At 34.8% G+C, this 12,898-nt stretch overlaps 1 protein-coding gene across 2 annotated transcripts in view; it reads left to right on the forward strand.

Annotated features, from left to right (window-relative positions):
• The window catches only part of ERC2 (ELKS/RAB6-interacting/CAST family member 2), a 420,204-nt gene that overhangs the window by 280,543 nt on the left and 126,763 nt on the right, over positions 1-12,898 (forward strand). The window contains exon 15 of one of the 2 annotated variants that reach the window (XM_066326741.1): positions 2,893-3,040. In XM_066326741.1, the coding sequence (XP_066182838.1) occupies positions 2,893-3,040 (148 nt within the window). Of the gene's footprint in view, positions 1-2,892; positions 3,252-12,898 lie in introns of those variants that run through there. The other variant, XM_066326740.1, reaches the window with a different exon arrangement.

Consider the following 12,898-nt stretch of genomic DNA (forward strand, 5'->3'; position numbering starts at 1 on the left):
TCATTTCCTGGAAGTGCTTGATATGAGTCAGTATTTCCTGGAATAAAGTGTTTGGTTACACATTTTCCCAAGCATTTTCCCGAGATAGGAAAATCCCCATCAGCTGAGAAAATACGTGCTGGGGTCTGCAAAATTTTGTGGGTTTGGGGCTGCAGAATCCTGAGTGCAGATTTTTCAAAACATGTTGACTGGCTCTCCTCTCCCCTGAAAGATTTCAGCTCATCAGTTATTTTAAAGTGGAGTGGAGAATGTTGCACAGCTGAACAGTCAAAAACACAAAAATGTGTGATCATTTTGGCTGGCAATGCAAAAATATGGATGTGACTGAATCCTATTATCACCTGCTGAAATGATACCAAATAATTCAGTAGTTCTGACTCTTCTTCCTCACTAGTCAGGTTCGTGTTTTTACTGCCAAATTCAGAGGCAGTGACATGCTCTAAACTTCAGAGAACTTGAAATTTCAGTATAGCTTCATGTCGTTTTCAGCCTCTAATTTTAACCTTTTATTTTTTTGGCTTTTTACAGCTGTAATATGTGTTACATAGCTATATATCATTAAAAACCTCATGAGTAACAAGTATTTACTGTGGAATATGCCATTAGAGAGAAAAATATTAGATTTGGGTTGGCTGGCATGGAGTCAACCTACACAACTTAAGAATGAACCTAAATATATTCTAAAACCTTGGAAATTCTGAGGTGTAGATTTCTTTAACACACTTGCACTAAAAATAGGTAGGTTTGTGATGGTTATATTACTGTTTATCTTCAGCTATTATAACTGGAACATTGTTATACTGGATAACAATGTCCTCTGTAATTTTATGACAGTGTGCTCTCAGAAAACTGCAGAGGAGTTAACCTCATTTAATTTGGAGGAACGTATTTTATGCCTATATGCAATATGCTGTTTCTTTTTCTTTGGCTTTAAAGTCACAGAATACATTTATTTCTGCCAGAGAACTTGTGTTAGCATGTCTGAAATCTGTGAGGGCAGAGAGGCACAGGGTGCCCAGAGAAGCTGTGGCTGCCCCATCCCTGGAGGTGCCCAAGGCCAGGTTGGACACTGGGGCTTGGAGCAACCCGGGATAGTGGAAGGTGCCACTGGATGAGCTTGAAGGTCCCTCCCAACACAAACCATTCCATGATTTTATGATAAATTGCTTGTTTTCTGCAAGTTCAGGGGAATGAATAGAGTAGCCAATCACCTTTCTTCTATTTTGGTGCATCAAAACCTTAATATTTTAAGGAAAATGTTATGGAATATGTACTTGAGCACAACACGTGAACAAACTGAGAGTCTTTTACAAATTACTACAAAGCAATTTTTATGCGTTATTATGAGGTTTATAGAAAAACAATACACCTATATTTCTTCTCAAATTAGCATTATGGATATGCAACTCCTCGGATTTATATATATTTGTTTAATATTGGTTATTTAAAATAATTAATAGCTATAATTTAAGTTAAGACTGTTGGAGTCTTACAAGTCTCTTTTAAACATCATTTAACTGAGATTTGAATGAACAAGACAGAATAATAAATGAAACCTAAAGAGTATGAATAAAATGCAACTGTTTGTCTAAAATTGATCCATTTCACATAGCTTCAACTAAAATAAATGGATTGTTTTTCTTTTACTCCATCAGAAATATTGTCTTATAAATATTTATATTAATACGTTAGGAACTTTGGAATAAAAGTGAAATAACTTTCTTGACATTTTTGCTGGCAAGCTAAAGACTGTGAGAATTCCAAACTTTTAGCTCACCTTGACTGTATGAAGTTCATGAGCCGTATTCTTACATTTATTAGCAGTTGGAGCCTAAAGTTAATTTATGATTCATTTATCCATGTTTATTTTTTAATGATTGATCTTATATAGTTCTGGGAAAAGGCACAAGCCATAACATATTCTTTTCTAAAAGCTATTAGGTATTATGTGCTCTTTCTTGGCTGATAAGTCATGATCTGTCACTGAATACGTTGCAGAATATAGTTCTTTTATTTATGAAATTAAAGTGAATATAGTTCTTTTATTTATGAAATTAAAGGACAGATTATGGCCTTGCCAGAGCATGAGCATTTTAGGGTGTAAGATACTGCAAGATCTGTGCTTTCGACTGCATGTTGTAAAAATTGCCTTTATGTCCTTGCAAACTATTTGTGATGTGCCCCTGTGAGTGTCTATGTTATCCCATATATATCTGAGTACTGTAAGATTCTGTTTGCTCTCTAAAATTGAGGGGTCAAGATTGCAAAGGAAATGATTTCCTATGTAATCAAACCAAAAAACTTGTATTTTACTTCTAAAAATTTATTTTTGTGCTGACACACGTATTAAGGAATCAATGGGAAAACATGTAAGTAAATATGAAGAAGATATCCAGAGATTCCTGCACTGAGGACCCTAGGATACCAAGTCAACAGGATAGTATAAGAATTGGTTTTATATCACTTTGCTTTTTATTTTTCAATCTCTGTGACCTGAATAAGTCAAAAGAGGTTTATGTAAGGTATTCTAGAATTCAGGAAAGTCAACTGCAAAAAAATCAAAGACTTTTAAAAGCACGGAATTTCACAGAACTATTGTTATATCTCAGTCTATTTTACTATCATGTTGTAGTAAAATAGACTGAGATAAATTTTTGATGAAGCAAATAATTCTATATTATTCTATATAGAATTCTATAAAGTGAATTTTTTTGACTAATCAGTTTATTTAATGATTTTTTAGACCTGACAGTGTTTGCTATTTAGAGTGTTCAAAAGGTAGGTGATTGTTCTCCTAGTGATTGAAAGAAGCAGCTCTCATAGTGTGGTACAGTATAATATATTCTGTTTTAATGAGACTGTAACAACTTTCATTTTATTTTATTTTATCAGGCAGGAAGCTTTGCTTGCTGCAATTAGTGAAAAAGATGCGAATATTGCCTTGCTCGAGCTGTCTGCCTCAAAGAAAAAGAAGACTCAAGATGAAGTAATGGCTCTTAAACGAGAGAAGGACAGATTAGTACATCAGTTAAAACAGCAGGTGGGGAGACATTACTTTTCATACTTTTGTGGCAACAGAAAACTGGCATTATTTTCTTTTGTACTGTTTTATGCTGATATCCTTTTGGAAGTGTTAAAGCCAGGTTTGACATGTGACAGCAGCTGCAAAGGCAGGATGTGTTCATTTAAGTGTTTTTTACTTCTCTGGACTTGTTAAGAATTAGTTGCATGTTTGCTTGACTCATATATGCAGCCAATACATTTTGTTTTCCATCTTCATATAGTTTTCAACCTTCTTAATTCTGTGAGAGAGGAGAGCAGATGCTCTTTGCATAAAGCAGGGTCTGTTCATTCTGTTAACTTTTTTAAACCTCTTGTTCAGTTATTTGCTTATCTGTGGTAAAAAAATTGTGTTTTCAGTAGGCTTCAGGCTTTCCGAGAGGCTATCTAGAAATTGTGATTATCCTTAAAATAAATTTTCAAATGGGTAAAAATCACTGTGTTTTCAACACCATAAATCATTTGAGCTTTTAAATAAAACCCACATGGTTAAAAAACCCTCTAGAAACAGATATTATCACATATGTTCCAGCCATGATGCAGTTGTGTCTCAGGTCAGTCAGCTGCCCAAGAGACATTTCACCAAAATTTATATGATACATAGGCAGATGTGCTTCATGCTTTTTCATCTCACTGTGCTGCACCAGAGCAGATGATGAATTCCAAAAAAAATTAGGGATTTTTGTTTTGGGTTTTTTTGGAAAAGAAAGGATAGTTATTTTCCTTTTTTAGGTGTCTTTCTTTTTTACCTTCATCTTAGATTACTGAAGAGTAAATGAATACACCACTCTGCCACATTCCATGATACTTATCATGGATATTTTAAAATTTTTAAAATTGTTTTTAAACAGTTTAAAGACCTGGACAACTGTTTTATTGTTGTGCTTGTTTTGGTTTGGTGTTGTACCTTTAAGCTATTGCAGGGAAGTGTTCAAAACATTCATAACTTTCTTCAGACAGAGAGAAGGAACAGAAGAGAACTGCTAGAGAAGCATTGTGTTGGATAATTTCAGTTAGAATTGTAACCAAATACTTCAAATACCTCCATTATTTATAATGATAAAGATCTTCAGTAAAGCTATTTAACTAGATTAAATTGATGCCAAAATAATCTCCCTGTTATCTCAGACACTACAAAAAAAAGAGTCACCAGGACCAGGAATGTGGTTTAACTAGGTCACCCCTTTATTACACTTAAGAATTATCTGATGATAGAGGTTGTAGACTTCACTCATACTTCTTTAATCCCTTTGGGGAGAACCACTGTCAACCCCTAGAGGTTTCTCATGTGCATCCCCACAGAGCCTTGCTGTGCCTTTGCTGGGCAGGAGGTCAGTGGCAGATTCATCCCCCCAGTTCCTCCATTTCCCTCGAGAGATGCTGTCTCTTGTGCTGTTTCTGATTCATGAGAACTTCAGTGAATCCTCAGCTGCAACATCACTTGTTTTCTTCTGGGCTTATTTGTCCCATCCTCCATTTCCACAGCTGTTACACTTCTGAAAGAGAGAATTAAAAAAATCCGAACTTCTCCAGCCTAATGTGGTCATTAAAGAAGAAATATTTATAAATATTAGAGAATGAATCACTAGGTAATGCTAAACATTAACATCAAGCCCTAAATTCATCCCTGTTCTATATTATAAAACTAATTTTTGCTTTGAGAGGCAAAATAATTTGTTGGTCCATGATAAAAAATCTGTATTCCTCTCATATATATCCACATTTTCTGGCCTTTGGGAATGTCAAACACATTGTAAACTTGTATTAAGACATTGATTTTAAAGTAACTTGTCACAATTTTTCACATTGCAAAAGAAAGTGAGGCATCTGAGAGGAATGAAATATTGTGCCTTTGGAAATGAGAATATTTGTGTTTTATTTTAATAAAGCTACAGACAGGCATATTGTATTTTAGAGATTAAAATGTTATTTATATGAATGAGTTGAACCATCATTTTATGGATTGTGATTGTATGAGTTTAAGTAAAAGTTCTATTATTTTTAAGCTGGAAGAAGAGAATTGTTTTTATGTCAAAACCTTGATAACCTAGAAAAATAACTTGTGTCATTGTGTATTCCACTCTAAAATTTGTAGTAATAATTCTGACCTCTGTGTTGCAAACACATTCTCACAAGATGCAAACATATTTAATTGTAATGATTTAAACACAATTTAGCAGCTGCAATCTGTCAGTTAAATATTTATTGTTTAGTGCTTAAGTAACTGAGAGGCAGAGTAATACACTCCCAGCAAAACAAAATCACTGGAACTGCTTTGATTCATACATGAAATGCTGTATTTTGAGAGCTGTAGAACTTTGTAGTAGGCTTTAAAAAAACCTTTCAGAAATACAGTATTAAACAAAATTGCCATGTGGGCTTGGCTGAGTGATTACATAGTGTGTGTAATCACCCTGGCCAAGATTCCTTTTGAGGATTCTGAGAAACTATTTTTAGATAAATTTGTACAGTGATGCAATCCTTCATGAAATAATTAGCTAAAAAGTCCATTTTTAGAACATCTCAAGAGATTTTGGTAAGAGCAGAAGACACTGCTGTGTTACTGATTCATCCTGAACTTGGATACTGCAGGAAAATTTCCCAGTTGTCTCTTTTCACTTTTAGGATATAGTGCCAAAAATGTAAGTGCAGTTGGCCAAGATGCAAGGTCTTCTAACTCCTTGAGAGCATTTTATTTTTCTTCTCAAAACATGAAATTAGAAACCTTTTCAGTGCTTTCAGGGCTGCAGGTGTACAGAATATTCTGGCCAGAGGCAAAGCTGGTGTTTGGCAGAGTTCTCAGTCATTTAGTTCACTGCTCTATATTTCATCATATCAACATACTGCTAATGCAACAAACAGGGTGAACAACCAAGGAATTTAAAAAATGTGTGTAAGCACGCTTCCTCAGCAAACTAACAATAGCAATATTTTCTCCTGCATGCAATACACAGAATTATTTCTTACAAATTACCCTGTAAATATTTTAAAAAGCTCTTTCAGCAGCAAATGAATAAAGTGAAACTGGAGGCAGTGTGTTTAATTCCATATACTGTCCTAGTTAAGTACTTCAGAAATATTGCTACTGTGATATTATGGTGGTGACATCAAGCATTTGAGAATAACAAAATACCCTATATTGCATTTTCCCTGATAGACTAATTCAGCTTTATTGCACTGTGTATGTTATGATATTGAAAGTGTTTATATTACTGTATGAGAAAAAGAATTTTATTATAAGTTGTTGTCATTGTGATTATTCTGGCAGCCCAAAACATTGTTCTAGAGCACTGTGAATTAATTAATTGCACTACAGCTCTCTTTATGTTTAGCCAGGAGGGGAGCAAAAAAGTCATTCAGTGGTTTCTTACATTGTCATCTGCAGCTCTTGTGAACAGCAGCAACTCCAGTGCTGTTTCCTGATCACTGTTCCTTCTATTTCTGATGCTATACTCACTGAGTCTTTCATACTGCCTTGAATTTCACAGTGTGATTATTATAGGACCACATAATTTTGTTCTTCTTGTTATTGTTTTGTTGCTATTATATTGCTACTGTGTTGTTTACACAGATCTGTTTTAGAAAGACATTTATTATGCAGTTGAATCCAAGTATTACTCCACAGTGAGTAGAATCCATGTTAAGAAGCCATTCACATGGGTACTGCAGACATAATTGACCACTCTGCTTCTTTTTTACCTCTTCCATTTATGCTGTTTACTATTACTCCTAATATTGGTCTTGTTAAAGCTTTAAGCACCTAATTTTGAACAAAAGAGAAGTATGAGACCTTTAAGTTTTAGTTTTATTTTTGTTGCACTTACGCTACACAGTTCTTTGTTTATTTTGGACAGGTAAGAAAGAATAGATGTCCTAATGACTTCATAATCAGCCTGGTTACTTTTTCCTTTAAAGTTCTCAGAAAATATAGTAAAATGGCTTTTATGCTCTGAATTTAAATGTGGCTGTTCAAATCCCATTTATGTCAATACAAGGCATTCAATGACCTTACTATCTTAAAAATCTTTTTACTTTCCTTTTTATTAGAAATAACCTAAAGTAATATTTCAGCATTTCCTAATGTTGTTTTTTTTTCTCCTAAATTTTTAACCTGGTTTTTGAATCTGTGTTTTTGAACATGCAATTGCAATTGAATGGCATCTCAGTTTTGCCCTGTGCAGATTCCTGTGGGGTGAAAGTGCAGAGAGCCACTTCTCCCTGTAGCTTAACACAGGAGGGCACAAGGTAGGAAAGGCAACGTGTAAGTGTAGCAAAAAGCCTCTGCATGAACACCTTAGTTGTTTCAAATGGCATTCTCTGTTGGAAAAATACTGGAAATGTTGGCAGTGGTCTCATAACACTTTTCACATATTATCAGTAAGATTTGACAATTTATATTATAAAACCTGATGGACTTGGTTAATAGCATCACTTTTTCCTCCTTATGCTCTCCGGAATCCAAAGTCTCTTGCATGGTATTTTTACACAAACCTTTTCCAATGAGAAGGGCTTTTTTTTGCCTGTAGCAGTCAGTCCCTGAAAGCAACGCAGGCTTGGTACATAAGCCCTTTCCTGCTTTAAAATCTGCTTCTGCTTGTTCTCTGTTCAGAGTTTTTTGATTCTTGAAGAATCTGTGTCGCAACTTAAGCCTGGCCATGGCTCAAGGCAGCCTTTTTTCACTGGTGATAATCTGGTTGAGAATTTATCCTAGAACTTTGTTCAGACAAATGGTTTAAATTCACTGTGACTGAAAATCTTAAATGGAAAAAGTAGGTAATGCAGATATAAAAAATGTATATATTAACACTGAAACTTTTGAAATTCTGGCTCTGGCTTGCTTGGTAGGTGAAAATGATTATTAAGTATCTCAAACAAGAATAGTGAATATCTCCATTTTCTCCATGACATGTTTTAAGCAAATCCTTATGTTCTACTTATGTATCCCATGATAATAAGACTAAATATAGTTTAACACTTGATCTCAACTGCTGTGCTAAGTAGCCAGCTGTTAAAAAAAGTACTGTAAAAACTGGGTGTCAAATATCTCTGATGCTGTAATTGTGGATAAAACTGGTAATACTTACAATCCAGCATCAAAAAGAAATTAGTTATATGTGAGGTGTCTCCATTAAGCATATCAAGACAGTGGTGTGATGTTATCTCCATTTCAGTCCATATTTAAATATACAACCCATGTATTGAAATGTATGTTTTATTTTGCATTTTTCATTGCATTCAATGGAAGAAATGTAGTAATTTCAACTTAAGCTATATTTTGTGTATGATAAAAATGGGAGAGTTGGGCTTGTTATTGAAATTGTAAAAATTACAGCTGAAACTCACTATTCAGACATTAAAGATGGTGAAAAACGACCAGTGCTGCTAAGCAGAGATTTGTTAGTTTCAAAGGTCTTATTTAGCTGCCGAAGTTTCTGATTCATGTCTGGTTTTAAATAATTATTATGGGGAAGTATCTTTTTAATGAGTTATTTCCTGTTGTAAAAAGGAAAAAAGAGAACCTTCCTTCTCTCGTTGCTTGTCTGTTTTCAGTAGGACCTGGCCTGAGATGTCCTCAGGCAGCTACAGTTTCAGAGCTTTAATTATGCTTTTTAACCCACTTCTTTGTGTCTGTGTTCTTACATACTTCTATGTAATTACCAAGTTTAGTAGTAGGACTGAGACAAATACTTTTAGCATGACTTGAGCCTATACATTACTGAGTATGCTGTATTATTACAATATATTTCCTGCGCTTCAAGCCATACTTTAAATTCACAGAGCTTTAAAAAGACTTCAAACCCACAAATTGTAAATGCAGGAAAATGCACACAAAAAGTCAGACAAGCCATGTTCAATTCAACATAGCTTTGTTTAATCACAAGTGTCAGAAAAGTTGAAATTTGGCCTCAGTACTTTAGATAAGTGTCTGCTTGGCACTTGGAAGTGCTGCCTGTCTCCATCTGCCAAGTGTCCAATATCCCAGCTGGTGTTTGGGAGGCTGTTGTCCTTCAGCTTGTGGAGAGAGAGGCTTACTCTGAGCTTTAACTTCTTTCAGGGTAAGTCAGTGTCACATTTTGTAATCTTGCAAAGCAGCAGGTGTAGTGCTTGTTAATAGCAGTTAAATAGTGCTCTAATTAAAGAACTGAAGTGTCTCTAAAGCTTCTATGCTCATGTTGAACACTAAATTACCAGACCTGAGTCTGAGAAAGTTCACATAGAAGTTGCTTTAGACTGCTGCAGAGGAGTCAGAGTATTAATTTGTCCAGCAATTGATTTTGTATTTTCCGTGGGAGGAATGTTGGATTTAATTAAAACTTGGAAAATAGTCAGTACCTTTTTTTAATCCCTATTTTCTGTCCTGTGAGGGCAGACAGGGCCTGAACATCAGCTGCTCTGGGTTACATGTTACAGATTATAAGAATTCTAAGATTTAAATGTAAAACCAGGTGAATTAAGTTTAGTATATAACTAAATATGGATGGAAAAAAGAAATATATGTATACTTTCTTAGCATGAAAACTTGACTGTGTTCCTTAGATCATATGGACCAGTCTTATCATTAATGAGGTAAAACTTAAAAAGAGTTAAATGCGGAGTGGCCAAGCTTTTCTGCAGTAAGCTATCATGCACACTCTGAGCCTGCATGCATCCTGTCTTTCACACTTTCCAAGACAAGTAATACACTATAACAGGAAAAGAAAAACATGCTTATTAGCCCATTTGGAATTTTAACAGGGAAAAGTTTGTGTCCTTCAATGGAGGCAGGAAACAAAGCAGCAAAACTCATGTTAAAATGCAGTTAAGAGTAAGAATGTAAGAACAGATTACATTACAGGGATGTTATAAAAAGAAAATGCATAATTAAAGCACTCAGTAAAACATAACATCACCCTGTAGTGATGCATTCCAACACCCATACGGTTATGATTATCATACTTATTTAGCATTTGGAGTTGCTGGTTAGTTAACATACTGCAATGTTTTTGTTATCTTTTGTCACTGATGAGTGCCTGCAAGCTCAACCTCATTTTTTTCCATTGTAGTTTTATTGGTGTCTAAAACCTCCCTGCATAAGCAGCAAAGAAGCCTGAATTGAATATTGTTGTATATTTATTCTCCTTAAAGACAACTCATTTTGGAAAGAATTAGCACAATGTTGTTAGTATTACACTGTTAAAAGCGGCCTGAATAATTAGCATAAAGTAATACAATCTCAGGAAGTCTGTTTTAGTCCACTTCTTCCATGCAGCTCTAATACTGGCAAAAGATCCTCAAAGCAATAACTGATTTATAGATCCTCTGGCTTGTGGAAAAGTGACACCTCTGTCAAAACCATACTTGGTGGACATGTTTTAACAATTTGTCTAATTTAATCGTGTGGACTCAAGAAGAGTGCTACCATTAAAAATGGAGCAGTCTCAAGGTTTGGCTTTCTAGCAATAGCCTTGGAATTTTCTGTTCTTCTACATCTGGATAGTTAGTGAAACAGTGCCCCAAAGCATATCAAGAAGTTTTAACAAAAGTTTAAACTGAAACATTGCAAAGGAATCTCTTCTAAGTATCTTTTCTAGATGGCAAATCAATCTTACTCTTTGGCTTATTTTGACATCACTTGTGCAATGTGCAGGTATCTCTATAGACTTAGGATGCTGTAAGCAACCTCAGTGACAGTGAGGTTGAACATGAGTTTTTAGAGGCTCCAAGGTTGGAACTTGTTATTTTTGATCTGAGAAAAAAAAAATAATTATGATGAGACAACAGAAGTGGAATAAAGGAAAAGTTGCTGAAGAGGGGTTAAAAAAAAAAGAAGGTGAACTTTATAAAGTTCTGAAAATACAGGCTTTACATGGCTTTTAATTTCCTTTGTACATTGTGATGACTCTTCTGTTACCAAAAGTCACCATAAGGGTTACTTAAAGCACGGGATTCTGTGGTGCCTTCTGAAATGCCTTTTGTAGCTAATTTCCAAGGTTGTCTTCTTCTGTTACACAAACATGGTAGTCTACATTGTTTTATTGTAATATTTTTTGGGTTTTTTTTTAGTAAGAAAATACACTGTTTGTATAAAGTCATAATTCTGTGCAAACTTTTATAGTCCCTTAAAAGATTGTGAGTGACAAGTGTAATTTCTTGAACTTCAGGGATGTTTTAGGTAGGGTACAGCATTTGCTGTCCAATATTTCATTTAAGGAGCTCTAACTAGTCAAATAACAAACCCACTATGAATTGTATTCCATGGCAGTTAGTAAGTTCTGAGTTGTGCAGCAGTAGAAATTCCCTTGTCTTCAGATGACAACAATTTTCAAAGAACGTGCAAAAGTATTGTTCTAATGTGAAAACTGCTTTTATTTGGAGAGAGTAGGGCCAGAGCTGGCTTAATTAGCAAATATTTTGTTATCCCTCTGTTAATGCACTGAGGCCTGAAGCGCTGGATTCATGCAGGAGAACCAGTTGCAGCTGCAGTAAATCTAGGTTCATTCCAATAAGTTCATGCAGCCTCTGGATAAACTTGGTGAACTCTGTAGTCTGAAGAATGCAATGTTTTAGATTATTGCCCTTTTCTGTTTTTTAAAATATTGTCTCAGGAGTAAAAAAGCTTAGATAAAATCGCATATGATTAAAAATCATGAAGGCTTGAACTAAATGCCTGCCACATGAAGTTTTCAGAGTTTTTTGTGCAAGTATTAGACTGCTTGTTTTCAAACAGTGAGATTGCCAGAACAAGTTTCTGTGTCACTGAAGACAACAAGAGGCCATTGCAGAATTAAATCTCGAATGTGGGTCTGTAGATTTTAAATTTTGTGCTTTAAGAATTAGACCCCAGGATAGCTCCAGGAGAGCTTGCATGTCTTATACCTGCCTCCTTCTTATATAGGGAAAAATCCTACCCTATTGAAAGTGAATAGTCTAGAAATATTTCAAATTCCATTAAATGAAGAGAGAGTGAGAAGAAAATCCAAAGGAAAGTAATAGCTATTAAATTGTATTACACCTATATCCCAGAGCAACAAATCTTACTATTTTTCCTCATTTGAACCTCATTCATGAGAGTTTCGTTGTTAACTTGATCCAGATGACAGATGAAAGCATAGTTCCCTATTGCCACCTTGCTAAAATATTTTGTAAAAGACAGTTTTAATATTGCAGTTTTACAGTTACAGATTGCTGTTAAGCTGTTTAGTCTGTTACCAGTCAATCAAAGACTTTCATTTCACTATATCCTTCCTTAAACTCAACAGACTTTTAAGAGGACAAGAAATATCTGTCAGTTTTCTTACAGTGCTAGATCATAAATTCTTTGGTAAGTGGGTCAAAAATTCAGTTACATATACCATTCATGACCTTGACAGCTTAGCAAATAATGATATTGAATGATCAAAGACAAGTGTTTTAAGCCTAAGGGTTAATATACCTGTGCAAGTAGATCTAAGCTGCTTTTAATTCCTCGATTATTCCTTTATTTCAAAGTGAATGGAGTATTTTTTGAAAGAAGTCAATAAATTAAGAGCAAAAAGAATCTGAGGACACTGTGTAGGCTAGAACTCGTAAGGCCATTCATGGTCTTTAGGAGATAGAGTTAATTAATTGTTGCATTTTATATGTTAACATGTTTTTATTTTCGAGTATAAATTCAAATTAAAATCTGTATCTTCTCAGGTGTGGGCCTGTTGTTCTCTAGACATTCTCAAAAAGAACTGTTGGCATGACAATTTTTTTGTCAGAGCTGTGGCTGTGTAAGTTTTGTGAAACCCTATTTTCAGGTCTGAGAGGAGAATGTGAATAAAAGTTTGACCTATGCAATATAACTATTTCAGATAAGGTGTGACTTATCTGAAGG

This window comes from Sylvia atricapilla, chromosome 11 (assembly GCF_009819655.1).
Source record: "Sylvia atricapilla isolate bSylAtr1 chromosome 11, bSylAtr1.pri, whole genome shotgun sequence".
Lineage (NCBI taxonomy): Eukaryota > Metazoa > Chordata > Aves > Passeriformes > Sylviidae > Sylvia > Sylvia atricapilla.